Genomic DNA, 26,822 nt, shown 5'->3' with positions numbered 1-26,822 from the left:
ATATCTTAATCTCTTAGGATTGCCTAGTGCAAGTCAACCTATTGATTGGCTGTATCATTAAGCAAAGCTTCAGGTATTGATAGCAGAGATGTAGTGATTATTACATAAACGGGATGTAGGTCAGTGGTAGAGCGCATGCTTCGCATGTATGAGGTCCCGGGTTCAATCCCCGGCATCTCCATTTGATTGACTGAGAAAAATCAGGTCAGTGCTATTTTGATAAAATGAGGTCACGCAATGCTTAACCTACCAAAGATGTTGCCGAATGCTAACGTTCGAAACAAGTGAGAGAATTGAAACTGTGTTGTCGTCAACGATACAGGTTAATCAGTGCGTGCGATTTCAAAAGCGCACGCTTTTGTGCGCTCAAAAGCTAGTGTGCGCTCAAAAGCTAGTGCCGGTCAACACATTGATATGAGTACGGTACGTTTATGCACTAAGTGTTGACAGCCACAGAAGAGAAAAACATTGTTGCGTCATGACGAAGATTCAGGCCTGCCGACAAGCGTTGGCCAGTTCTGCTATCTGTACGCAGACTACTTCTCTAAGAAATGTATGATACCGTACTGCCAGTCAATAACCGATTTCCCCTCTTGTATCGTCAAGCAAACTTTCATGTATCGGTTGCCACATGTACAATTGAAGTTATCTGTTTTCGGCTCATCTGTAAAGCTTCTCATGTAGGAGTGCTGAGGTCCGATCACTAAGATGTGATCAAAGCAAGCTGTGGTCAAGGGTGTTGTGGTGTATCTGAATGCAGTACATTAAGGGTTAATGGTTACGCGGGTTACGTTACAGTCGACCAATAGGATTATGTGTGTGTGGTCACATGATGCTGGGTTCGTGCGTCTTCATGTCAGTTTAATAAAGTGCCTGTAATGTCAAGACACAGTTGTCCGCGCTGAATTAATATTCCTAAAATAGAATATACGACATGGTGTCAGAAGTGCTGTGTCTATGACCCGAAAGAAAAAGCACAGGACTCAACGGTCCACGGCGACAGAGACAGAGGGAGAGACATTGGTGGATGTTAAGAGCGAACAACGTGAGGGAAACGTTAACGTGCAACAAGCGAGCATGGCGGCTAGTGCACCAACTGCTACATTCAACATCCAGCCACCGGAGCCCTTTGATTTCAACAAACCGCTCGATTGGACAAAATGGATCCGGAGGTTCGAGAGGTTTCGGCAAGCGAGCAACTTGACTACGAACTCCGAGGAAACTCAGGTTAACACTCTGATATATTGTATGGGGGATGAGGCCGACGATGTATTGAGAGGATTAAAACTGAGTGATGCTGACATGAAAATGTATGACAAAGTAAAAGACGGATTCCGGGATTTCTTTGTTGTGAAGAAGAATATTGTGTTTGAACGTGCATGCTTCAATATGCGAAAACAAGAACCAAATGAGACTGTCGAGGCATTCGTCACTGCCCTGCATGCTTTAGCAGAACACTGTCAATATGGGGACTTGCATGATGAACTCATACGAGATCGGATCGTAGTGGGGCTTGCAAACACCAGACTTTCTGAACGCTTGCAGATGGAGGAAAAACTGACTTTGCAAAAAGCCATTGATATGGCAAGACAGTCTGAAGAAGTCAAAAAGCAACAGAGCACACTTAGGGGTGACGCTAGCAGTGTGATGCAGATGGAGGGGAGCTCCATAGACAGACTGATAAAAAAGGGACAGCAATATACCAACTGGAAAAGCAGCGGCGCACATTCCCGCCAACACACGCAAGGCAGAGACAAAGGCATGCAGCACAGCGCCCAGTGCTACAAGTGTGGGGGGCCTTCTCACGAGTTTCCCGCCAAGTGTCCCGCCAACGATGCAACCTGTCGGGGCTGCGGAAAAAAAGGCCATTACCAGCGTGTCTGCAGAAGCAAGTCTGTGGTAGCGTACATTGAGGAAGAAGAGGGGAAAAGTTTCTTCTTGGGCTCTGTGTCATGTGAAAACAACATGTGGGCGGCTGATGTGCAGATAAAAGGGAAAGTGCTGAAATTCAAACTTGACACCGGCGCAGATGTAACCGCCATTTCGGACAGTGACCTGAAAGACTTGTTCCCGGGGGCACAAATGCCTGTCCTCCACAAGCCAGAGAAACCCTTGCTGGGTCCAGGAAAGATTCAGCTGGAGGTAGCTGGCTATGCAAAAATGCAGCTGACTTACAGAGCCAAGCAGACAGAGGAGAAGGTCTATGTGGTCAAAAACCTGAGCACACCTTTGCTCGGGCTACCGGCCATTACTGCCCTGGGTCTACTCATTCGAGTCGACAGCGTCACCATGGACTCTTTAAAGGCAACCTACCCAAAACTCTGCAAGGGCCTAGGCGACATCAGGCGTCCATACCACATCCTGCTCAAGCCAGAGGCCGTGCCATTCTCTTTAAAGACTCCACGGAGAATTCCCCTGCCTCTGATAGGAAAGGTGAAGGAGGAGCTCCAGCGGATGGAAGAGATGGGGGTCATCAGGCGCGTTGAGGAGCCTACGGAGTGGTGCGCCGGCATCGTCGTCGTCCCAAAGAAGAACAGCCAGCAACTACGCCTGTGTGTGGACTTCACGGGCTTGAACCAGTATGTGTGTCGAGAGAAGTATGTCCTGCCATCAGTCGACCAGAGTCTAGGAATGCTAGCTGGAGCCAGAATCTTCAGTAAACTAGACGCGAACATGGGATTCTGGCAGATTCCTTTAGCTGAGGAGTCAGCCAAATACACAACATTTATAACACCCTTCGGACGGTATCACTTTCAGCGTCTTCCGTTTGGGATCAACTCTGCGCCCGAGCACTTCCAGCGTGTCATGGCGGAGGTGATAGATGGACTCGACGGGGTGGTCTGCCACATCGATGACCTGCTGGTGTGGGGAAAAGACCAAGAACAGCACGACGCTCGTCTCCATGCCTTGTTGAAAAAGCTTGAACAAGCAGGGGTGACTTTGAATGCAGACAAGTGCGAGCTCTCCAGGAGTGAGTTGGTGTTCCTCGGGCATGTCATCACCACGTCAGGCATCAGCCCCGATCCAGAAAAGACAGAGGCCATCAGGGACATGAAAGAGCCTACAAACGTGAGTGAGTTGAGGAGTTTCCTGGGGATGGTAAACCAGGTGGGAAAATTCATACCCCAGCTATCAGAGAAAGACAAAGCTCTCCGTGACCTTCTCTCAAAGAAGAACTGCTGGCTGTGGGGTGTCGACCAGGCGGCGGCTTTCAGGGTGCTGAAGGAAGCACTAATCTCTCCACCGGTCCTGGCCATGTATGACACGAGCAGGGACACCAAAGTATCGGCAGACGCTTCATCTTATGGACTGGGGGGCGTGCTCCTCCAGAAATGGGACAGCGAATGGAGGCCGGTAGCTTACGCATCCCGCTCACTCTCACCCACTGAGCAACGCTACGCGCAAGTAGAAAAGGAGGCCCTGGGTCTAACCTGGGCATGTGAGCGCTTCCGGGACTTTTTGTTAGGAAAGCACTTCTGCCTAGAGACTGACCATAAGCCGCTCCTCTCCTTACTAGGCGCACAAGCACTCGACCTGTTGCCACCAAGGATACAGCGCTTTCGAATGCGGCTCATGCGCTACTCCTATGACATTGTGCACGTTCCTGGAAAGTCACTCTGGACTGCTGACACATTGTCACGTTCACCTGTACAGAAAAAAATGACCGCAAATGACACTGAACTGATGGAGAGCACGAACATTTACGTGGACTGCATTGTCAACAACTTACCTGTCAGTCCCACGTTCATGGACACACTCAAGGCACAGCTGGAAGCTGACAGTGTATGCTCTCGTGTCATGAAAATGTGTGCAGACGGATGGCCAGATCACGCACAGCAGGAACCACTCCTGAAACACTTCTGGCCCGAGCAGGCTACACTCACAGTACAAGATGGACTGTTGCTGAAAGACACACGTCTGGTCATTCCAGCAGCAATGCGGAACGATGTGCTGGACAGACTGCATGAGGGCCATCAAGGGGTCGTGAAGTGCAAAGCACGTGCCCGTCAGACTGTGTGGTGGCCTGGGCTGGGACATCAAATCACAGAGATGGTGCTCAAATGCAGAACGTGTCTGCAAGAGCGCCGCAATCACAGTGAGCCACTCATGCCGTCAGACTGCCCCGAGCGCCCATGGCAAAAGCTGGGGGCCGATCTCTTTGAACTGGGGGGAAAAACTTACCTGCTCGTCGTTGATTACCTCTCCAGGTACGTCGAACTTGCCCTGCTGACACACACAAAATGCAATGATGTGATTAACCATCTGAAATCTATGTTTGCCAGACACGGCATCCCGGAGGTGCTCATGTCTGACAACGGCCCTCAATTCTCCGGCCAGGCATTCGCTTCCTTCGCCTCTGCATATGGGTTCAAACACCTTACCAGTAGCCCCAAATTCCCACAAAGCAATGGCGAGGCTGAGCGAGCAGTACAGACCATAAAGGGTCTGCTGAAAAAGGCAACTGATCCGTACATGGCTCTGCTTGCATACAGAGCCACACCTCTTCAGAATGGATACAGCCCGGCCCAGTTGCTCATGGGTCGACGTCTCCGCACCACAGTGCCGACACATTCCTCTGAGCTGCAACCTACACTGCCCGACCGCAGCACTCTGTTCCAGAAAGAAGGGGAGAAGAGGTCGTCAGATGCTGCAAACTTCAACAGGCGACATCGTGCAAAGCCACTCAGCAGCCTGTCTCCAGGTCAGGAGGTGTGGGTGACTGACACAAAAACACCAGGGACTGTGATCCAGAGTCACACCTCGCCGAGATCTTACCTTGTGGATGCGCCACATGGGGTGGTAAGACGCAACCGCCTGCATCTTATACCACTCCAGTCTCCGTCACGAGACGAGGCTGGACAGCAGCAACAGGAGCCACTGCCGGTCCTAGAGCAGGGTGACACTCCACCTGCTTTGGGGTCTCCTGTTCCCTCTCCTGGGGTTTCCACTCCCAGAACCAGGTCTGGGAGAGCAATCATACAGCCCACTAGACTGAACTTATAAGTGGCTGAGAAAAGGAAAAAAAAATGTTCAATGTGAAAAAAAAGAGTTTGTCATATGTTCATGCTGAGCAGAAAATGTTTTTCCAATGTACCAGTTTTACAGGGTAGATATTTACTTTAGAAAATAAGTTGGAAAATGTTATGTTTAGAAAGAGTATCAGTTTACCAGGATTTGTTTAACCCTGTTTTCTTTCACAGGTTTTGATGGACTTTGAAAAAAATGTGTTTCACATGTTCGTAAAAAAGGGAGATGTGGTGTATCTGAATGCAGTACATTAAGGGTTAATGGTTACGCGGGTTACGTTACAGTCGACCAATAGGATTATGTGTGTGTGGTCACATGATGCTGGGTTCGTGCGTCTTCATGTCAGTTTAATAAAGTGCCTGTAATGTCAAGACACAGTTGTCCGCGCTGAATTAATATTCCTAAAATAGAATATACGACAGGTGTAGGACTATTTCACAATTTGATGACACAGCCTCAAGCATTGCAGTCTGTTACTGTTCGAACAACTGATAGACTTGGGGTTGATAAGCACCATTGTCCTGGCCAAGCGGTTAAGCTGATGCACTAGAAATCCATTGGATCCCCCGCTCCATGATTGAAATCTACCACACCAGTTTACCACCTCTGCTTTTAGCAGGCAGGCCAAATATCTTCATCTCTTAGGATTGCCTAGTGCAAGTCAACCTATTGATTGGCTTTATCATTAAGCAAAGCTTCAGGTATTGAGAGCAGAGATGTAGTAATTATTACATAAAGGGGATGTAGCTCAGTGTTAGAGGGAATGCTTCGCATGTATGAGGTCCCGGGTGCAATCCCCGGCATCTCCAAATAGTAGTATAGGTGACGCTTTGATTAAGAATTAATCCCTTTAATAAGGTAGAAGTCAAAAATGATCCGATCACGAAACATTGTTGAATGTTACTGTGTAATGAATGTCTAAACAAAATGAGGTCGCGCAATGCTTTACCTACCAAAAATGTTGCAGAATGCTAATGTTTGAACAAAATAGAGAATTGAACTGTCGAAACTGTGTGGTTAAGGTGATGGACTAGAAATCCATTGGGGTCTCCTCGCGCAGGTTTGAATCCTGCCGTCAACGGTACAGGTTAATCAGTGTATGTTTAAGGGACTGTTTAAAGGATCAACAGAAATATGTCATGGTACTGCAGACGTCTTTTGTTGTCTTCCCAATCATTTGCTGAAGCATTTCTCCTGAACTGAGAGGGGTGCTGTGGCTGGGACTGTCATAGTTACTGTCTAGTTCACAGAAGAGGCAGTGTTCTAATCACATCAGTAAGTTGTATAATGTAAGTAACCTACTCAATTGGAATTCATTTAGCCGCCAGTTCTGATAGCTTAACACATGATCGGGTCACGCTACTTGAGACCTTTTTCATTGCTGTCTCAAGTAAACATTACATTAGGGGTACTGTGGCTTAGCTGGTGAAAGCGCCTGTCTTGTAAACAGGAGACCCTGGGTTCAACTCCCAGCAGTACCTACACTATTTGCAACAGCATCATCTGGTGTAGATGTGATAAAAGTGTTTCTTGCAGTTAAAAAAAACGGAATTGTCCTAACTGGCAATCTTGCTTGTGGTTGTAAACTTGCAATCCATCAATGCAATAGACTTTCCATCAATGACAACGGCGGCAGGCGAGCAAAATTCTCTATAAAATGTGTGATACCCTAGTGCCAACTGATGACCTATTTGTCCCTTCTATCGTTAAGCAAAGCTTCAGGAATCGGTTTTACAGATGTACAATTGAAGTAACACAGGAGACTTCTCTCAACGGCAAAGCGTATGCTTCTCATGTAGAAGGCCTGAGGTTCAATGCCTGCCGTCTCCAAGATGTGATCAAAGCTAGCTTCAGTCAATTTGAAGACTATTTCAAAATTAGATCAAGCAAGGCTTAACCTACCCCAAGTGTTCCAGACTCTTCCTGTTCCAAAAAGCCAGAGACTTGAACTCTAACAGTGTGTTGTCGTGGCCGAGTGGTTAAGGCGATGGACTAGAAATCCATTCGGGTCTCCCCGCGCAGGTTTGAATCCTGCCGACAACGGTTCTATCTGTATACGATTTTTCATTCCCTTGTTCGGCCAACACATACACATATTACGGTGAAATTGCATGAAATCAGTGCAAATATGTTAATCTAAGCATGTGGAAGGCTTCATATTTAAAACCTGGCATTATCTGGAGAGGCTCTTAGCATTCTATGTTTTTTGAAAACATGTTCTCCAAACATAAAATGTTAATATTTAAAGGTCTGATAGATCCGAAGACTAGTGTTGTCAGGTCCAAGTGCTGAATGCCATGGACGAGAAAACCCTTGGTGTGTTCCGCAGCAGGTTTAAAATGCACATTCTTGAGCAGTAAGGGGATGTAGCTCAGTGGTAGAGCGCATGCTTTGCATGTATGAGGCCCCGGGTTCAATCCCCGGCATCTCCATTTGATTGCCTGAGAAAAGTCAGGTCAGTGCTATTTTGATCAAATGAGGTCACGCAATGCTTAACCTACCAAAGATGTTGACGAATGCTAATGTTCGAAACAAGTGAGAGAATTGAAACTGTGTTGTCGTCAACGATACAGGTTAATCAGTGCGTGCGATTTCATAAGCGCACGCTTTTACTCGCTCAAAAGCTAGTGTGCGCTCAAAAGCTAGTGCAGGTCAACACATTGATATGAGTACGGTACGTTTATGCACTAAGTGTTGACAGCCACAGAAGAGAAAAACATTGTTGCGTCATGACGAAGATTCAGGTCTGCCGACAAGCGTTGGCCAGTTCTGCTATCTGTACGCAGACTACTTCTCTAAGAAATGTATGACACCGTACTGCCAGTCAATAACCGATTTCCCCTCTTGTATCGTCAAGCAAACTTTCATGTATCGGTTGCAACATGTACAATTGAAGTTATCTGTTTTCGGCTCATCTGTAAAGCTTCTCATGTAGGAGTGCTGAGGTCCGATCACTAAGATGTGATCAAAGCAAGCTGTGGTCAAGGGTGTAGGACTATTTCACAATTTGATGACACAGCCTCAAGCGTTGCAGTCTGTTACTGTTCGAACAACTGATAGACTTGAGGTCGATAAGCACCATTGTCCTGGCCAAGCGATTAAGCTGATGCACTAGAAATCCATTGGATCCCCCGCTCCATTATTGAAATCTACCACACCAGTTTACCACCTCTGCTTTTAGCAGGCAGGCCAAATATCTTAATCTCTTAGGATTGCCTAGTGCAAGTCAACCTATTGATTGGCTGTATCATTAAGCAAAGCTTCAGGTATTGATAGCAGAGATGTAGTGATTATTACATAAAGGGGATGTAGCTCAGTGGTAGAGCGCATGCTTTGCATGTATGAGGCCCCGGGTTCAATCCCCGGCATCTCCATTTGATTGCCTGAGAAAAGTCAGGTCAGTGCTATTTTGATCAAATGAGGTCACGCAATGCTTAACCTACCAAAGATGTTGACGAATGCTAATGTTCGAAACAAGTGAGAGAATTGAAACTGTGTTGTCGTCAACGATACAGGTTAATCAGTGCGTGCGATTTCATAAGCGCACGCTTTTGCTCGCTCAAAAGCTAGTGTGCGCTCAAAAGCTAGTGCCGGTCAACACATTGATATGAGTACGGTACGTTTATGCACTAAGTGTTGACAGCCACAGAAGAGAAAAACATTGTTGCGTCATGACGAAGATTCAGGTCTGCCGACAAGCGTTGGCCAGTTCTGCTATCTGTACGCAGACTACTTCTCTAAGAAATGTATGACACCGTACTGCCAGTCAATAACCGATTTCCCCTCTTGTATCGTCAAGCAAACTTTCATGTATCGGTTGCCACATGTACAATTGAAGTTATCTGTTTTCGGCTCATCTGTAAAGCTTCTCATGTAGGAGTGCTGAGGTCCGATCACTAAGATGTGATCAAAGCAAGCTGTGGTCAAGGGTGTAGGACTATTTCACAATTTGATGACACAGCCTCAAGTGTTGCAGTCTGTTACTGTTCGAACAACTGATAGACTTGAGGTCGATAAGCACCATTGTCCTGGCCAAGCGATTAAGCTGATGCACTAGAAATCCATTGGATCCCCCGCTCCATGATTGAAATCTACCACACCAGTTTACCACCTCTGCTTTTAGCAGGCAGGCCAAATATCTTAATCTCTTAGGATTGCCTAGTGCAAGTCAACCTATTGATTGGCTGTATCATTAAGCAAAGCTTCAGGTATTGATAGCAGAGATGTAGTAATTATTACATAAAGGGGATGTAGCTCAGTGGTAGAGCGCATGCTTCGCATGTATGAGGTCCCGGGTTCAATCCCCGGCATCTCCAATTTGTATACCTATTATAAGGTAGAAGTCAAAAATGATCCGATCACGAAACATTGCTGAATGTTACTGTGTAATGAATGTCTAAACAAAATGAGGTCACGCAATACTTTACCTACCAAAAATGTTGCAGAATGCTAATGTTTAAACAAGAGAGAGAATTGAACTGTCGAAACTGTGTGGTTAAGGTGATGGACTAGAAATCCATTGGGGTCTCCTCGCGCAGGTTCGAATCCTGCCGTCAACGGCACAGGTTAATCAGTGTATGTTTAAGGGACTGTTTAAAGGATCAACAGAAATATGTCATGGTACTGCAGACCTCTTTTGTTGTATTCCCAATCATTTGCTGAAGCATTTCTCCTGAACTGAGAGGGGTGCTGTGGCTGGGACTGTCATAGTGACTGTCTAGTTCACAGAAGAGGCAGTGTTCTAATTACATCAGTAAGTTGTATAATGTAAGTAACCTACTCAATTGGAATTCCTTTAGCCGCCAGTTCTGATAGCTTAACACATGATCGGGTCACGCTACTTGAGACCTTTTTCATTGCTGTCTCAAGTAAACATTACCTTAGGGGTACTGTGGCTTAGCTGGTGAAAGCGCCTGTCTTGTAAACAGGAGACCCTGGGTTCAACTCCCAGCAGTACCTACACTATTTGCAACAGTATCATCTGGTGTAGATGTGGTAAAAGTGTTTCTTGCAGTTAAAAAAAACGGAATTGTCCTAACTGGCAATCTTGCTTGTGGTTGTAAACTTGCAATCCATCAATGCAATAGACTTTCCATCAATGACAACGGCGGCAGGCGAGCAAAATTCTATATAAAATGTGTGATACCCTAGTGCCAACTGATGACCTATTTGTCCCTTCTATCGTTAAGCAAAGCTTCAGGAATCGGTTTTACAGATGTACAATTGAAGTAACACAGGAGACTTCTCTCAACGGCAAAGCGTATGCTTCTCATGTAGAAGGCCTGAGGTTCAATGCCTGCCGTCTCCAAGATGTGATCAAAGCTAGCTTCAGTCAATTTGAAGACTATTTCAAAATTAGATCAAGCAAGGCTTAACCTACCCTAAGTGTTCCAGACTCTTCCTGTTCCAAAAAGCCAGAGACTTGGTACTCTAACAGTGTGTTTTCGGAGGTCCTAACACATTACAAAAGGTCCGAACAATTCCGAACGAGGTCCGAACACATTCCGAACGAGGTCCGAACACATTCCGAACGAGATCAAAGAGTTTCAAACGAGGTCCGAACGAGGTCCGAACAAGGTCCGAACACTGTCCGAACACTGATTCCGAATTGTGTCACGTGACCGAGGAGGCGTGGTTATCGCTTTAGAGTCGCAGCAGAGCTATAGAGAGATATATGTACAACTCTGAAGTCGCAGCCATTCTTTTCCACCGCATCACTACAGACTCGGGAAAAAGGTTTGGAAACTTGATTAATACTTGCATTTGCGATTGCATTTCTCGTCCCGGCAGCATGATATTCAACTTTGTATTTCAACTTTCTTGTTACCTGGCCACTTGGCCGCCACTTTTCTAACGGAGCTTCTGACTGCTGTGCATACTAAAACTGTGTGGCTACGGCCAGCAGTGTGGGGATATTGGCGATATGAAAGAATCAGAAGACCAATAATAACTTATTTATTTGCCGTTTAATGATGTCTTGTGATGTGAAATAATTGTGCCAGGGTTCGTCCCCTCCGGTAATGGACCCTCGTTATATGTTGGGGCAGAGTGCAGATGTGTCCAGACATGCTTATGACATGCTTGTGCCAAGTTTAATTATTAACAATAATAAAACAGTACTGCAAAACATACCTACTACGGCCAGCAGTGTGGGGATATTGGCGATATGATAGAATCAGAAGACCAATAATAACTTATTTATTTGCCGTTTAATGATGTCTTGTGATGTGAAATAATTGTGCCAGGGTTCGTCCCCTCCGGTAATGGAGCCTCGTTATATGTTGGGGCAGAGTGCAGATGTGTCCAGACATGATTATGACATGCTTGTGCCAAGTTTAATTATTAACAATAATAAAACAGTACTGCAAAACATACCTACCTACCTACATAAATACACACACACACACACACACACACACACACACACACACACACACACACACACACACACACACACACACACACACACACACACACACACACACACACACACACACACACACACACACACACACATTATAATAATTTCCTCCACTCTGTCTGTCTGTACACACACATAGCCTAGCTCGACATTAACCTGTTTTATATTTAATGTTCGCAGATGACTAAGACAGGAAAGCCAGACAGCTACTGGAGGGACCTCTGTATAAAATATGCCCAGGGCCTTTACCGCTTCTCGACTGGCAAACGGCCAGGGGCCAAGAAATGGAAAAAGGCCTTGGAGAACATCGATGCTTGCCCCCTGCAGAGCCATAGTGGTAGTAAGGATCTGTTCGGGAGAAGCCTTCAGTGCTCCTGTGGCTTCCACAAGGTATGTGAAATTATTTTCCCCCTGTGGGTTCCACAAGGTAAGTGAGTTATTTACTAATTGATTGTTTACAGGTTTGCTTGTTTCTTCCTCTGGTGGGCTTCAGTGATTTTGCAGTAATGCCTGATGTATTTTAACAACTGGAGAAAACTAGTAGTGTAGGATTCTTAGATGTATGTACCATGGCCTCTCTTTGTGAACCCCCCCCCAGCCAGCAGATCTGTCATCAGGAGCTGGGTCCAGTGAGGCAGGAGTAGTTGAGACGGAGGCAGGGCGAGTCCGAGTCGGCTCAGAGGCAGGAAGAGGAGACACGGATGCAGGGGGAGCCCGGTCCCACACAGAGGCAGAGGCAGGGAGAGGAGACAAGGAGGCAGGGAGAAGAGACACAGAGACAAGGAGAGGAGTCACGGATGCAGGGGGAGCCCAGTCCCACACAGAGGCAGAGGCAGGGAGAGGAGACAAGGAGGCAGGGAGAAGAGACACAGAGACAAGGAGAGGAGTCACGGATGCAGGGGGAGCCCAGTCCCACACCGAGGCAGAGGCAGGGAGAGGAGACAAGGAGGCAGGGAGAAGAGACACAGAGACAAGGAGAGGAGTCACGGATGCAGGGGGAGCCCGGTCCCACAAAGAGGCAGAGGCAGAGAGAGGAGACAAGGAGGCAGGGCCATCAGTGGCAGGACAGGAATTGCAGTGCTACGGGTGCAACCAGCTTGTGGAGGCAGCACATTTTTCAGAGCACCTGTCTGACCACCATACTGAGGAGACGTGTGACACCTGTGGGGCCAAGGTGGAGGGTACTGTTGGTCTTTTGAACCATATTCAACAGGTTCACTATGCAGGATTCGTTATGCCATCGATGCAAAAGCCAACAGTCCTAACATCGAAGCCAACGCCATCACCACCGAAGCCCACACTACTACCACCGAGGCCAACTCCATCTCTGCTCCCTCCTTCAAATAGCTGTGCCGCGCCATACCACACTGCAACTCCACCTAAACCAACTCCAGTAGTTTGGAAAGGTTTTCTTCCCGATCAGTTTCGGAAAGTCATCCAACCGGCAGATCAGGTGTGGATTGCCAAGTGTCTATATGAGCCTACAGGTCAGCTCAAGCAGAAATTTGAAGCCTGCTGGTTTCACCCCCCACTGGAGCCCAAACCCTCTCGTCCTGAGCCTGGGTGGTACCACCGGCAGAGGCTGTTCATCTGGGCACCCATGAGGATGTGGGGGATTTCCTTAAAATGCCCAAAATGTTCCGGGAAAATGAACAGCTCCGGCATATACAGAAAGGTCAGGGAGGTGATCGATGTGGATAGCCGCTATTACCTAGTGGGAGGGGACTATCCACGTTGCAGCAAGTGTTTGAACCCTTCCCTCTTAGTCTGCCCATGGAGCCAGGATATTCTGTCCCAGTTGGATGTGGCACACAGGAGCCTGTTCCCCGCTGTCCTCACCACCCAGCTGGCTCTTGACAGGAAAGCAGTGACTTTCCTCAAGCCAAGGACCAGTGGAAACAGTTCCTCCTACGTCCAGTCTGCGATGGAAGAAGCGCACAGTGAGGAGTGGGCACGGCAGACCATCCGCTACCTCTCGGACTGTGAGCGGCACAAGAAGATGGCTACCTTCATCCCCTCTGCAGCTGTCTATCTTCCTCCACCAACCTTCAGGCCCCTTCCACTTGCTCAATGGTTTGAGACGGTCCACTCCAACGACATTCTCAGCCATCTGGATGAGATGAAGGGAGTGATCACTTCAACCTATGGTAGAATTCTGAAAATGGATTCAACAAAGAAGGTTAGCTTAAAAACTATATAAAATATAACATGTATAATTACAAAACAGGAAATTGGAAGGAAGAAGGAAAAGAAGGAAACTTCTTAGTGCTTGTGTTTGTTTTACAGATCACCAAGAAGCTGGCTGGCGGGATCGGGGACAGTGCGGCATGGATGTCCAATATCGGAAACGAGTTAGGCCAGGTCCTGAACTCTGTTCTGACGTCGGGTGAAGGTGCAGGGTTGGAAGAGTTGTGCCAAGGCGTCGTCACTCGGTACAAGAATGCAGGCCAAGCTGAACCTGAGGCCATCTATGTCGACCGAGACTGCTGCAGCCAGTCAGGTGGGTGAAAATCACACACACTCACACACACAAACGCAATTGGGAATTTGCTTAATCATGGTGTAACCACACACAGGGTTAGGTTGGTCTATGTAATTATGCTGTTTTTTACAGGCGTGTCTTCAGTGGCTAAGCTGTTTCACCCATGGCAAACTACAGTGCGCTTGGACAGCTTCCACTTCATGAGGCGCTTTAACTGCGGCCTCACAACAGAACACCACCCTCTGTATGGTATTTTCTGTGCCAAGCTTTCCTCCTGCATTTTTGCATGGGACCAGGAGGATGTGCAACGCCTGAAGGAGGCCAAGAGAGAAGAGTGGAGGAGCAGCCACAGCGGGCATACTCCCACTGAGGAGCAGCTCATGGCCACCATCAGTCCAGGCGAACTGAAGAGGCACTGCAGGAGGAGGACCCGTGGAGTGGAGGAGACGCGGGGCATGATCTCAGGGCTGCTGGAATCAGTGTGGGAGCTGACGGACACCACAGGGCTGCGTCTGGTGAGCCATGACAGCATGCGCCATGTCTGGGAAGTGCAGCAGAAGCACCTGGAGTGCCTCCAAGACCCTGCAGGTGTGGCACTGTACACGAAGGTGGGGACACTCCAGAAGGGCGGCAAAGAGCTGGACGTCCTAAGGTGTGGTAGGGGGTCCTCCTCCCTGGAGAGTTTTCACAAACACCAGTGCGCTTTTATTCCAGGTACATTTCTTTTTTTAATGTTCTTTTCTGTTAGGACAGAGAATGTGTTGTAATTATTCAAAATAACAAAATGACCACTGTCGGGTATTCATGTGTATTCACTTTACAATAATGGTTGACTAAACATAGTATTTATTGTTCCTTAGGCTGGCGGTGCAATGCTGTTCACACACAGATGTACATGCTGGAGGGAGTATCGAGGTGGAACATGGGCCGGGCCAAGGAGGCAGTAGATGTGGAGGGGGCCTCAACCCTCAGAAGCTTTGATGTCCGCTTGATGTCCCACCTCAGCAACTTAAGCCAGCGCGTTCTTGGTTCCACTCTGGTGCCAGAGTTCACTCCACCCGGGAAACCTACTAGTAAGAGAGATCTCAGAGCAACACTGATTGACCAGAGTATTACATCCCCTCCTCCTCTTTTTCTTAGGCACCCCCCCTATTCAGAGGACATGCATTTCTGTTGCGCGAAGATTGTGCTATTCATGTAAGAGATGGATGTGTGTATGTATGTCCTTTCTTCATCTTTGTGTTTTTACTGGTTACAGGCGAGCGCATAGCAGTGGAGTATTTATTGGCCCAGACCAACAGAGGTGACCTGCTGGCTCCAAATCAGGTCCCTGAGGTCCCCTCGCAGGTACTTGAGGAGGAGGATGAGCCGGATGACACCATCAGCATGACTGACATTCTGTGCCAGTCAGCTGCGATAGGGGCTGGTGATCCTCCAGGTGCTGTGGTGGGTGACGCTGAACCCGGACCCCTCGTCACACAGGTCAATAACACTTTCTATAACACCTTACTCAAAAACACAAAATTTGACCGAAGTAAATGTGGTTACAGGTCTTCAAAATCCCCTTGCAGGTGCAGGTGCTTGAGGCGGAGGAGGAGGCAGATGACACCATCAGCATGACTGATCACACAGGTGATCCTCCAGGTGCTGTGGAGGATGACGATGAACCCGGACCCCTCGTCACAGAGGTCAATAACACTTTCTGTAACGCCTTACTCAAAAACACAATATTTAACTGACGTAAATGTGGTTACATTTTAATAAGATAAATGAATGTAAAATCAGCATTGCTCACATATTAGAAACAAGAGTGTACATTTATTTGCTTGGTTTTTCTTTTTCTCACTTATCAATTTTCAGACCAGCCAATGTGACTCAAGGGGCGTTGTGGGATGGGATGCGGTTGCTAACCTGGCAGGCTACCTAGTTGGCTTGAATCGCACCATCACTGCCTTGTCAATGAAGGAGGAAGAGGACATAGTCCAGCTATATACAGCTCTCCATGACATGGACAAGAAGCATTCAAGGTACAAAATAGTAATTATTTTGTACACCAGAATTAAACATACATTCCATGGAATGAATGAAGAATATGGATGTCTCTTTCACCGTTTAGCTACACCCAGAAGGCTAGGAAAAAAGGACAGGCATCAGGAGGACCATGGAGAGCACCGAGGAGGCCGAGTGGCTCTGCTCCGGGACAGCAGGCGGCAGAGAGGTGCTTGACCACAATTTGCTATCATTTTGGTTCAATACAAATCATTGATTAAGAGACAGCACATGTCACTGTGAAAAGTATTTATTAAGTGTTAACTTAATAAATAAAGTTAAATACTTTATTGCAATCCCTATTGACATTGTTACTTGGTTGTTCACGACTTTACATCCTTGTTCACAGTCCAGATCATATCATACTTCTTTCCCACAGACTATACATGACTCACGGCCAAGCAGCCCAGGATCCCGAACACCACAGGGTCAGTGAGTGTGTCTGCCTCAGACTGGCCAAGGAGTTCGAGCAGTCCCGCAACAGGCCGAAGGACACGAGGGGGAAAACCCTGCCCATCCCTCAGTCAATTGTGAGCGTCTACAGCCACATTAGACAGCTGCTGGAGGACAGCAGGGTTATCGTGGTCCAGACGGCGCTGGCTCTGGTGCCGGTGAACAACACCACGGTCTCTGCATGGTATGTGTTGTTTCATTTACCTTCCCCATACAGCCAAGACAGTATGTAAATATTTAACCTCAAGAAAAACCTTCACCTGCATGCTTGTTAGAAAACATGTAATACACAGTATGTAATAACCTTTGGGAGGGAGGATAGGCTTACACATATAAAATAATGAATGTTTGTCTTGTAGGCTGCTTAGGAGGGACAAGAGGAAGGACAGGAACATGCTGCTGCAGGGCAATGTTCTCCCTCAACAGCTATACCTGGCCAAGGAGCCTCTCCCTTCATCAAACACTCTCCCGGCTGCCCCTGTGCAACATGCACATGAGATGACATTTGACGAGCCCGAAAACCGTGAGGGGGAAGCTTTCCCCCGCCAGCGCACTCTAACGGCAAACAAGCCTAATGTCATCTCTCCGCCACCTCCACCTCCTCAGTTCCATCCACAATTTGGGCCAGCTCCTCCTTTTTCATATGCTCCCCCATTTCCCCACTTTCCATTTCCCCATGCTCCTCCTTATCCGTATGCTCCCCCCTATCCGCACATTCCATTCACCCATGCCCCTCCTATGCCGCATGCTCCCCCATTTCCATCTGCACATGATCCTCCTTTACCTCAGGCTCCTCCATGTCAAGCTCCTCCAGAGTGCCTTCCAGGTGCCCAGCCAAGGCAACGTACCTGGAGGCTGAACAAAGCTGCCCATGAGGATGAGGATCTAATGGCAAGGGGGGAACCGCCACGGAAGAGGCTGACGAAGGAGAAGTACCACTACACCTGCAAGAAGTGTGGCCAGGACAAAAACAAAAAAACCGGACACACCCAGCTGAAGGGGCGGTGGTACTGTCCAGAGTCAGGACAGACCCTGGATGACTGGAGGAAGAGTGTAGGCCTTTAGTCACCATTACTTGTCTCTCTCTCTGTTGTTTGTCGGTCTGTCTCTGTGTTGTTCGTGTCTGTCTCCCTGTGTGATCCCGACCAAGGCCTCGTAAGCCAGGCCGGTAAGTATTCTTTTTTTTGGATACGCCCACACCTGGTCCACTAGTTGGGTATTAACCTGGTGTGTGTGTGTGTGTGTGTGTGTGTGTGTGTGTGTGTGTGTGTGTGTGTGTGTGTGTGTGTGTGTGTGTGTATTCTGTGTATTCTGTGTATTCTGTTACAATAAAGTTCAATCATTTTATTTGAGCCTTCGCGTTTTTATTTAATTTCCTCTTGAATAACAGGACAGTGACAGTGTCATCCATTGAATGTGATTGTGAAAACCAAAGCCAGAATCATTTACATTTACATTGATTCACAAAACCCAACATCTTTACTGCTCAATTTGAAATTTGTTTTATTCACTTGTGCTGCACAGATGTAGTCTCTCAAATAATTGAGGTTACCATAAAAAAGGAGGAGAAACATGATGGGGGGTGTTATTCACAGTTATAGACTGTTAATACTGTTGTAACTTTAAATGTAGCATATGATATTTTGGGTTAATTGAATATTGTATTATATTCATTTCATCATATTAAATGCATTCATGTGCATTATTGCATAATAACAGTGTTATGACTTTGGTGATTTGTATGGAAAATTGAGTTTGTGTGTTAAAAATGACTGCGCTACCCAAATTGCATTGCATGTATACTTCCGGAATGCGCTACGAGACGAGAGAGCAAGCGGAGATGCAAGTGATATTGCCACAGCATCGGTACGATTCCCGCAAGAGACATGAAAATTAAAGTGATGATAAACCTTGCAATGAGTGCAGAACTGTGTGTAAACATTGTTGAGAAGATAAGAGAGTAGATAAAAAAAATATATAGTGTACGTTCTCCTCCTTTTTTCCTCCTTTTCTTTCTCTCTTTCCCCCCCTCTTTCCCCTCTCTTTTTCCCTTTCCCCCCCGCCGGGCAGACCCTTTTGCCCCATTTTGTTAATCAGTGTATGTTTAAGGGACTGTTTAAAGGATCAACAGAAATATGTCATGGTACTGCAGACCTCTTTTGTTGTATTCCCAATCATTTGCTGAAGCATTTCTCCTGAACTGAGAGGGGTGCTGTGGCTGGGACTGTCATAGTGACTGTCTAGTTCACAGAAGAGGCAGTGTTCTAATTACATCAGTAAGTTGTATAATGTAAGTAACCTACTCAATTGGAATTCCTTTAGCCGCCAGTTCTGATAGCTTAACACATGATCGGGTCACGCTACTTGAGACCTTTTTCATTGCTGTCTCAAGTAAATATTACAATAGGGGTACTGTGGCTTAGCTGGTGAAAGCGCCTGTCTTGTAAACAGGAGACCCTGGGTTCAACTCCCAGCAGTACCTACACTATTTGCAACAGCATCATCTGGTGTAGATGTGATAAAAGTGTTTCTTGCAGTTAAAATGAACGGAATTGTCCTAACTGGCAATCTTACTTCTGGTTGCAAACTTGCAATCCATCAACGCAATAGACTTTCCATCAATGACAACGGCGGCAGGCGAGCAAAATTCTCTATAAAATGTATGATACCCTAGTGCCAACTGATGACCTATTTGTCCCTTCTATCGTTAAGCAAAGCTTCAGGAATCGGTTTTACAGATGCACAATTTAAGTAACACAGGAGACTTCTCTCAACGGCAAAGCGTATGCTTCTCATGTAGAAGGCCTGAGGTTCAATGCCCGCCGTCTCCAAGATGTGATCAAAGCTAGCTTCAGTCAATTTGAAGACTATTTCAAAATTAGATCAAGCAAGGCTTAACCTACCCTAAGTGTTCCAGACTCTTCCTGTTACAAAAAGCCAGAGACTTGGCACTCTAACAGTGTGTTGTCGTGGCCGAGTGGTTAAGGCGATGGACTAGAAATCCATTGGGGTCTCCCCGCGCAGGTTTGAATCCTGCCGACAACGGTTCTATCTGAATACGATTTTTCATTCCCTTGTTCGGCCAACACATACACATATTACGGTGAAACTGCATGAAATCAGTGCAAATATGTTAATCTAAGCATGTAGAAGGCTTCATATTTAAAACCTGGCATTATCTGGACAGGCTCTTAGCATTCTATGTTTTTTGACAACATGTTCTCCAAACATAAAATGTTAATATTTAAAGGTCTGATAGATCCGAAGACTAGTGTTGTCAGGTCCAAGTGCTGAATGCCATGGACGAGAAAACCCTTGGTGTGTTCCGCAGCAGGTTTAAAATGCACATTCTTGCGTAGTAAGGGGATGTAGCTCAGTGGTAGAGCGCATGCTTTGCATGTATGAGGACCCGGGTTCAATCCCCGGCATCTCCATTTGATTGCCTGAGAAAAGTCAGGTCAGTGCTATTTTGATCAAATGAGGTCACGCAATGCTTAACCTACCAAAGATGTTGACGAATGCTAATGTTCGAAACAAGTGAGAGAATTGAAACTGTGTTGTCGTCAACGATACAGGTTAATCAGTGCGTGAGATTTCATAAGCGCACGCTTTTGTTCGCTCAAAAGCTAGTGTGCGCTCAAAAGCTAGTGCCGGTCAACACATTGATATGAGTACGGTACGTTTATGCACTAAGTGTTGACAGCCACAGAAGAGAAAAACATTGTTGCGTTATGACGAAGATTCAGGTCTGCCGACAAGCGTTGGCCAGTTCTGCTATCTGTACGCAGACTACTTCTCTAAGAAATGTATGACACCGTACTGCCAGTCAATAACCGATTTCCCCTCTTGTATCGTCAAGCAAACTTTCATGTATCGGTTGCCACATGTACAATTGAAGTTATCTGTTTTCGGCTCATCTGTAAAGCTTCTCATGTAGGAGTGCTGAGGTCCGATCACTAAGATGTGATCAAAGCAAGCTGTGGTCAAGGGTGTAGGACTATTTCACAATTTGATGACACAGCCTCAAGCGTTGCAGTCTGTTACTGTTCGAACAACTGATAGACTTGAGGTCGATAAGCACCATTGTCCTGGCCAAGCGATTAAGCTGATGCACTAGAAATCCATTGGATCCCCCGCTCCATTATTGAAATCTACCACACCAGTTTACCACCTCTGCTTTTAGCAGGCAGGCCAAATATCTCAATCTCTTAGGATTGCCTAGTGCAAGTCAACCTATTGATTGGCTGTATCATTAAGCAAAGCTTCAGGTATTGATAGCAGAGATGTAGTAATTATTACATAAAGGGGATGTAGCTCAGTGGTAGAGCGCATGCTTCGCATGTATGAGGTCCCGGGTTTAATCCCCGGCATCTCCAATTTGTATACCTTTTATAAGGTAGAAGTCAAAAATGATCCGATCACGAAACATTGCTGAATGTTACTGTGTAATGAATGTCTAAACAAAATGAGGTCACGCAATGCTTTACCTACCAAAAATGTTGCAGAATGCTAATGTTTGAACAAGAGAGATTATTGAACTGTCAAAACTGTGTGGTTAAGGTGATGGACTAGAAATCCATTGGGGTCTCCTCGCGCAGGTTCGAATCCTGCCGTCAACGGCACAGGTTAATCAGTGTATGTTTAAGGGACTGTTTAAAGGATCAACAGAAATATGTCATGGTACTGCAGACCTCTTTTGTTGTATTCCCAATCATTTGCTGAAGCATTTCTCCTGAACTGAGAGGGGTGCTGTGGCTGGGACTGTCATAGTGACTGTCTAGTTCACAGAAGAGGCAGTGTTCTAATTACATCAGTAAGTTGTATAATGTAAGTAACCTACTCAATTGGAATTCCTTTAGCCGCCAGTTCTGATAGCTTAACACATGATCGGGTCACGCTACTTGAGACCTTTTTCATTGCTGTCTCAAGTAAATATTACAATAGGGGTACTGTGGCTTAGCTGGTGAAAGCGCCTGTCTTGTAAACAGGAGACCCTGGGTTCAACTCCCAGCAGTACCTACACTATTTGCAACAGCATCATCTGGTGTAGATGTGATAAAAGTGTTTCTTGTAGTTAAAATGAACGGAATTGTCCTAACTGGCAATCTTACTTCTGGTTGCAAACTTGCAATCCATCAACGCAATAGACTTTCCATCAATGACAACGGCGGCAGGCGAGCAAAATTCTCTATAAAATGTATGATACCCTAGTGCCAACTGATGACCTATTTGTCCCTTCTATCGTTAAGCAAAGCTTCAGGAATCGGTTTTACAGATGCACAATTTAAGTAACACAGGAGACTTCTCTCAACGGCAAAGCGTATGCTTCTCATGTAGAAGGCCTGAGGTTCAATGCCTGCCGTCTCCAAGATGTGATCAAAGCTAGCTTCAGTCAATTTGAAGACTATTTCAAAATTAGATCAAGCAAGGCTTAACCTACCCTAAGTGTTCCAGACTCTTCCTGTTACAAAAAGCCAGAGACTTGGCACTCTAACAGTGTGTTGTCGTGGCCGAGTGGTTAAGGCGATGGACTAGAAATCCATTGGGGTCTCCCCGCGCAGGTTCGAATCCTGCCGACAACGGTTCTATCTGAATACGATTTTTCATTCCCTTGTTCGGCCAACACATACACATATTACGGTGAAACTGCATGAAATCAGTGCAAATATGTTAATCTAAGCATGTAGAAGGCTTCATATTTAAAACCTGGCATTATCTGGACAGGCTCTTAGCATTCTATGTTTTTTGACAACATGTTCTCCAAACATAAAATGTTAATATTTAAAGGTCTGATAGATCCGAAGACTAGTGTTGTCAGGTCCAAGTGCTGAATGCCATGGACGAGAAAACCCTTGGTGTGTTCCGCAGCAGGTTTAAAATGCACATTCTTCCGCAGTAAGGGGATGTAGCTCAGTGGTAGAGCGCATGCTTTGCATGTATGAGGCCCCGGGTTCAATCCCCGGCATCTCCATTTGATTGCCTGAGAAAAGTCAGGTCAGTGCTATTTTGATCAAATGAGGTCACGCAATGCTTAACCTACCAAAGATGTTGACGAATGCTAATGTTCGAAACAAGTGAGAGAATTGAAACTGTGTTGTCGTCAACGATACAGGTTAATCAGTGCGTGCGATTTCATAAGCGCACGCTTTTGCTCGCTCAAAAGCTAGTGTGCGCTCAAAAGCTAGTGCCGGTCAACACATTGATATGAGTACGGTACGTTTATGCACTAAGTGTTGACAGCCACAGAAGAGAAAAACATTGTTGCGTCATGACGAAGATTCAGGTCTGCCGACAAGCGTTGGCCAGTTCTGCTATCTGTACGCAGACTACTTCTCTAAGAAATGTATGACACCGTACTGCCAGTCAATAACCGATTTCCCCTCTTGTATCGTCAAGCAAACTTTCATGTATCGGTTGCCACATGTACAATTGAAGTTATCTGTTTTTGGCTCATCTGTAAAGCTTCTCATGTAGGAGTGCTGAGGTCCGATCACTAAGATGTGATCAAAGCAAGCTGTGGTCAAGGGTGTAGGACTATTTCACAATTTGATGACACAGCCTCAAGTGTTGCAGTCTGTTACTGTTCGAACAACTGATAGACTTGAGGTCGATAAGCACCATTGTCCTGGCCAAGCGATTAAGCTGATGCACTAGAAATCCATTGGATCCCCCGCTCCATGATTGAAATCTACCACACCAGTTTACCACCTCTGCTTTTAGCAGGCAGGCCAAATATCTCAATCTCTTAGGATTGCCTAGTGCAAGTCAACCTATTGATTGGCTGTATCATTAAGCAAAGCTTCAGGTATTGATAGCAGAGATGTAGTAATTATTACATAAAGGGGATGTAGCTCAGTGGTAGAGCGCATGCTTCGCATGTATGAGGTCCCGGGTTTAATCCCCGGCATCTCCAATTTGTATACCTTTTATAAGGTAGAAGTCAAAAATGATCCGATCACGAAACATTGCTGAATGTTACTGTGTAATGAATGTCTAAACAAAATGAGGTCACGCAATGCTTTACCTACCAAAAATGTTGCAGAATGCTAATGTTTGAACAAGAGAGATTATTGAACTGTCAAAACTGTGTGGTTAAGGTGATGGACTAGAAATCCATTGGGGTCTCCTCGCGCAGGTTCGAATCCTGCCGTCAACGGCACAGGTTAATCAGTGTATGTTTAAGGGACTGTTTAAAGGATCAACAGAAATATGTCATGGTACTGCAGACCTCTTTTGTTGTATTCCCAATCATTTGCTGAAGCATTTCTCCTGAACTGAGAGGGGTGCTGTGGCTGGGACTGTCATAGTGACTGTCTAGTTCACAGAAGAGGCAGTGTTCTAATTACATCAGTAAGTTGTATAATGTAAGTAACCTACTCAATTGGAATTCCTTTAGCCGCCAGTTCTGATAGCTTAACACATGATCGGGTCACGCTACTTGAGACCTTTTTCATTGCTGTCTCAAGTAAATATTACAATAGGGGTACTGTGGCTTAGCTGGTGAAAGCGCCTGTCTTGTAAACAGGAGACCCTGGGTTCAACTCCCAGCAGTACCTACACTATTTGCAACAGCATCATCTGGTGTAGATGTGATAAAAGTGTTTCTTGTAGTTAAAATGAACGGAATTGTCCTAACTGGCAATCTTACTTCTGGTTGCAAACTTGCAATCCATCAACGCAATAGACTTTCCATCAATGACAACGGCGGCAGGCGAGCAAAATTCTCTATAAAATGTATGATACCCTAGTGCCAACTGATGACCTATTTGTCCCTTCTATCGTTAAGCAAAGCTTCAGGAATCGGTTTTACAGATGCACAATTTAAGTAACACAGGAGACTTCTCTCAACGGCAAAGCGTATGCTTCTCATGTAGAAGGCCTGAGGTTCAATGCCTGCCGTCTCCAAGATGTGATCAAAGCTAGCTTCAGTCAATTTGAAGACTATTTCAAAATTAGATCAAGCAAGGCTTAACCTACCCTAAGTGTTCCAGACTCTTCCTGTTACAAAAAGCCAGAGACTTGGCACTCTAACAGTGTGTTGTCGTGGCCGAGTGGTTAAGGCGATGGACTAGAAATCCATTGGGGTCTCCCCGCGCAGGTTCGAATCCTGCCGACAACGGTTCTATCTGAATACGATTTTTCATTCCCTTGTTCGGCCAACACATACACATATTACGGTGAAACTGCATGAAATCAGTGCAAATATGTTAATCTAAGCATGTAGAAGGCTTCATATTTAAAACCTGGCATTATCTGGACAGGCTCTTAGCATTCTATGTTTTTTGACAACATGTTCTCCAAACATAAAATGTTAATATTTAAAGGTCTGATAGATCCGAAGACTAGTGTTGTCAGGTCCAAGTGCTGAATGCCATGGACGAGAAAACCCTTGGTGTGTTCCGCAGCAGGTTTAAAATGCACATTCTTGCGTAGTAAGGGGATGTAGCTCAGTGGTAGAGCGCATGCTTTGCATGTATGAGGCCCCGGGTTCAATCCCCGGCATCTCCATTTGATTGCCTGAGAAAAGTCAGGTCAGTGCTATTTTGATCAAATGAGGTCACGCAATGCTTAACCTACCAAAGATGTTGACGAATGCTAATGTTCGAAACAAGTGAGAGAATTGAAACTGTGTTGTCGTCAACGATACAGGTTAATCAGTGCGTGCGATTTCATAAGCGCACGCTTTTGCTCGCTCAAAAGCTAGTGTGCGCTCAAAAGCTAGTGCCGGTCAACACATTGATATGAGTACGGTACGTTTATGCACTAAGTGTTGACAGCCACAGAAGAGAAAAACATTGTTGCGTCATGACGAAGATTCAGGTCTGCCGACAAGCGTTGGCCAGTTCTGCTATCTGTACGCAGACTACTTCTCTAAGAAATGTATGACACCGTACTGCCAGTCAATAACCGATTTCCCCTCTTGTATCGTCAAGCAAACTTTCATGTATCGGTTGCCACATGTACAATTGAAGTTATCTGTTTTTGGCTCATCTGTAAAGCTTCTCATGTAGGAGTGCTGAGGTCCGATCACTAAGATGTGATCAAAGCAAGCTGTGGTCAAGGGTGTAGGACTATTTCACAATTTGATGACACAGCCTCAAGTGTTGCAGTCTGTTACTGTTCGAACAACTGATAGACTTGAGGTCGATAAGCACCATTGTCCTGGCCAAGCGATTAAGCTGATGCACTAGAAATCCATTGGATCCCCCGCTCCATGATTGAAATCTACCACACCAGTTTACCACCTCTGCTTTTAGCAGGCAGGCCAAATATCTTAATCTCTTAGGATTGCCTAGTGCAAGTCAACCTATTGATTGGCTGTATCATTAAGCAAAGCTTCAGGTATTGATAGCAGAGATGTAGTAATTATTACATAAAGGGGATGTAGCTCAGTGGTAGAGCGCATGCTTCGCATGTATGAGGTCCCGGGTTCAATCCCCGGCATCTCCAATTTGTATACCTATTATAAGGTAGAAGTCAAAAATGATCCGATCACGAAACATTGCTGAATGTTACTGTGTAATGAATGTCTAAACAAAATGAGGTCACGCAATGCTTTACCTACCAAAAATGTTGCAGAATGCTAATGTTTAAACAAGAGAGAGAATTGAACTGTCGAAACTGTGTGGTTAAGGTGATGGACTAGAAATCCATTGGGGTCTCCTCGCGCAGGTTCGAATCCTGCCGTCAACGGCACAGGTTAATCAGTGTATGTTTAAGGGACTGTTTAAAGGATCAACAGAAATATGTCATGGTACTGCAGACCTCTTTTGTTGTATTCCCAATCATTTGCTGAAGCATTTCTCCTGAACTGAGAGGGGTGCTGTGGCTGGGACTGTCATAGTGACTGTCTAGTTCACAGAAGAGGCAGTGTTCTAATTACATCAGTAAGTTGTATAATGTAAGTAACCTACTCAATTGGAATTCCTTTAGCCGCCAGTTCTGATAGCTTAACACATGATCGGGTCACGCTACTTGAGACCTTTTTCATTGCTGTCTCAAGTAAACATTACATTAGGGGTACTGTGGCTTAGCTGGTGGAAGCGCCTGTCTTGTAAACAGGAGACCCTGGGTTCAACTCCCAGCAGTACCTACACTATTTGCAACAGCATCATCTGGTGTAGATGTGATAAAAGTGTTTCTTGCAGTTAAAATGAACGGAATTGTCCTAACTGGCAATCTTACTTCTGGTTGCAAACTTGCAATCCATCAACGCAATAGACTTTCCATCAATGACAACGGCGGCAGGCGAGCAAAATTCTCTATAAAATGTATGATACCCTAGTGCCAACTGATGACCTATTTGTCCCTTCTATCGTTAAGCAAAGCTTCAGGAATCGGTTTTACAGATGCACAATTTAAGTAACACAGGAGACTTCTCTCAACGGC

General features: G+C 45.9%; 2 protein-coding genes and 20 non-coding genes across 22 annotated transcripts; all 22 read left to right on the top strand.

Annotated features, from left to right (window-relative positions):
• The first annotated feature begins 109 nt into the window (after nucleotides 1–109).
• trnaa-cgc (transfer RNA alanine (anticodon CGC)) lies at nucleotides 110–181 on the top strand. Its single transcript has one exon. It is a non-coding gene; the product is annotated as a tRNA-Ala (tRNA).
• A 1,399-nt stretch (nucleotides 182–1,580) lies between these two features.
• LOC115537157 (uncharacterized protein K02A2.6-like) lies at nucleotides 1,581–5,419 on the top strand. The gene has a single exon (XM_030348897.1). The coding sequence runs from the start codon at nucleotides 1,582–1,584 to the stop codon at nucleotides 5,002–5,004; it is 3,423 nt and encodes a 1,140-aa protein (XP_030204757.1). The 5' UTR covers nucleotide 1,581; the 3' UTR covers nucleotides 5,005–5,419.
• Nucleotides 5,420–6,435: 1,016 nt separating this feature from the next.
• Nucleotides 6,436–6,509, top strand: trnat-ugu (transfer RNA threonine (anticodon UGU)). The gene has a single exon. It is a non-coding gene; the product is annotated as a tRNA-Thr (tRNA).
• A 480-nt stretch (nucleotides 6,510–6,989) lies between these two features.
• Nucleotides 6,990–7,071, top strand: trnas-aga (transfer RNA serine (anticodon AGA)). Its single transcript has one exon. It is a non-coding gene; the product is annotated as a tRNA-Ser (tRNA).
• A 317-nt stretch (nucleotides 7,072–7,388) lies between these two features.
• Nucleotides 7,389–7,460, top strand: trnaa-ugc (transfer RNA alanine (anticodon UGC)). The gene has a single exon. It is a non-coding gene; the product is annotated as a tRNA-Ala (tRNA).
• An 870-nt stretch (nucleotides 7,461–8,330) lies between these two features.
• Nucleotides 8,331–8,402, top strand: trnaa-ugc (transfer RNA alanine (anticodon UGC)). Its single transcript has one exon. It is a non-coding gene; the product is annotated as a tRNA-Ala (tRNA).
• An 870-nt stretch (nucleotides 8,403–9,272) lies between these two features.
• trnaa-cgc (transfer RNA alanine (anticodon CGC)) lies at nucleotides 9,273–9,344 on the top strand. Its single transcript has one exon. It is a non-coding gene; the product is annotated as a tRNA-Ala (tRNA).
• A 569-nt stretch (nucleotides 9,345–9,913) lies between these two features.
• On the top strand, nucleotides 9,914–9,987 carry trnat-ugu (transfer RNA threonine (anticodon UGU)). Its single transcript has one exon. It is a non-coding gene; the product is annotated as a tRNA-Thr (tRNA).
• A 2,058-nt stretch (nucleotides 9,988–12,045) lies between these two features.
• LOC115537088 (uncharacterized) lies at nucleotides 12,046–17,644 on the top strand. Its single transcript, XM_030348777.1, has 10 exons — nucleotides 12,046–13,628; nucleotides 13,736–13,949; nucleotides 14,064–14,645; nucleotides 14,792–15,004; nucleotides 15,190–15,413; nucleotides 15,509–15,619; nucleotides 15,792–15,958; nucleotides 16,048–16,149; nucleotides 16,360–16,617; nucleotides 16,793–17,644. The coding sequence occupies exons 1-10, from the start codon at nucleotides 12,684–12,686 to the stop codon at nucleotides 17,496–17,498; spliced, it is 3,522 nt and encodes a 1,173-aa protein (XP_030204637.1). The 5' UTR covers nucleotides 12,046–12,683; the 3' UTR covers nucleotides 17,499–17,644.
• A 1,197-nt stretch (nucleotides 17,645–18,841) lies between these two features.
• Nucleotides 18,842–18,915, top strand: trnat-ugu (transfer RNA threonine (anticodon UGU)). The gene has a single exon. It is a non-coding gene; the product is annotated as a tRNA-Thr (tRNA).
• A 481-nt stretch (nucleotides 18,916–19,396) lies between these two features.
• Nucleotides 19,397–19,478, top strand: trnas-aga (transfer RNA serine (anticodon AGA)). The gene has a single exon. It is a non-coding gene; the product is annotated as a tRNA-Ser (tRNA).
• A 317-nt stretch (nucleotides 19,479–19,795) lies between these two features.
• Nucleotides 19,796–19,867, top strand: trnaa-ugc (transfer RNA alanine (anticodon UGC)). Its single transcript has one exon. It is a non-coding gene; the product is annotated as a tRNA-Ala (tRNA).
• Nucleotides 19,868–20,737: 870 nt separating this feature from the next.
• Nucleotides 20,738–20,809, top strand: trnaa-cgc (transfer RNA alanine (anticodon CGC)). The gene has a single exon. It is a non-coding gene; the product is annotated as a tRNA-Ala (tRNA).
• Nucleotides 20,810–21,378: 569 nt separating this feature from the next.
• Nucleotides 21,379–21,452, top strand: trnat-ugu (transfer RNA threonine (anticodon UGU)). Its single transcript has one exon. It is a non-coding gene; the product is annotated as a tRNA-Thr (tRNA).
• A 481-nt stretch (nucleotides 21,453–21,933) lies between these two features.
• Nucleotides 21,934–22,015, top strand: trnas-aga (transfer RNA serine (anticodon AGA)). The gene has a single exon. It is a non-coding gene; the product is annotated as a tRNA-Ser (tRNA).
• A 317-nt stretch (nucleotides 22,016–22,332) lies between these two features.
• trnaa-ugc (transfer RNA alanine (anticodon UGC)) lies at nucleotides 22,333–22,404 on the top strand. The gene has a single exon. It is a non-coding gene; the product is annotated as a tRNA-Ala (tRNA).
• An 870-nt stretch (nucleotides 22,405–23,274) lies between these two features.
• On the top strand, nucleotides 23,275–23,346 carry trnaa-cgc (transfer RNA alanine (anticodon CGC)). The gene has a single exon. It is a non-coding gene; the product is annotated as a tRNA-Ala (tRNA).
• A 569-nt stretch (nucleotides 23,347–23,915) lies between these two features.
• On the top strand, nucleotides 23,916–23,989 carry trnat-ugu (transfer RNA threonine (anticodon UGU)). Its single transcript has one exon. It is a non-coding gene; the product is annotated as a tRNA-Thr (tRNA).
• A 481-nt stretch (nucleotides 23,990–24,470) lies between these two features.
• On the top strand, nucleotides 24,471–24,552 carry trnas-aga (transfer RNA serine (anticodon AGA)). The gene has a single exon. It is a non-coding gene; the product is annotated as a tRNA-Ser (tRNA).
• A 317-nt stretch (nucleotides 24,553–24,869) lies between these two features.
• Nucleotides 24,870–24,941, top strand: trnaa-ugc (transfer RNA alanine (anticodon UGC)). The gene has a single exon. It is a non-coding gene; the product is annotated as a tRNA-Ala (tRNA).
• An 870-nt stretch (nucleotides 24,942–25,811) lies between these two features.
• trnaa-cgc (transfer RNA alanine (anticodon CGC)) lies at nucleotides 25,812–25,883 on the top strand. Its single transcript has one exon. It is a non-coding gene; the product is annotated as a tRNA-Ala (tRNA).
• A 569-nt stretch (nucleotides 25,884–26,452) lies between these two features.
• Nucleotides 26,453–26,526, top strand: trnat-ugu (transfer RNA threonine (anticodon UGU)). The gene has a single exon. It is a non-coding gene; the product is annotated as a tRNA-Thr (tRNA).
• The last annotated feature ends 296 nt before the right edge of the window (nucleotides 26,527–26,822 follow it).

The sequence above is a fragment of the Gadus morhua genome, chromosome 1 (assembly GCF_902167405.1).
Source record: "Gadus morhua chromosome 1, gadMor3.0, whole genome shotgun sequence".
NCBI classification, from domain to species: Eukaryota; Metazoa; Chordata; class Actinopteri; order Gadiformes; family Gadidae; genus Gadus; species Gadus morhua.
Note: the sequence above shows the minus strand (reverse complement) of the source record. Positions and strands in the feature narration are given on the sequence as shown.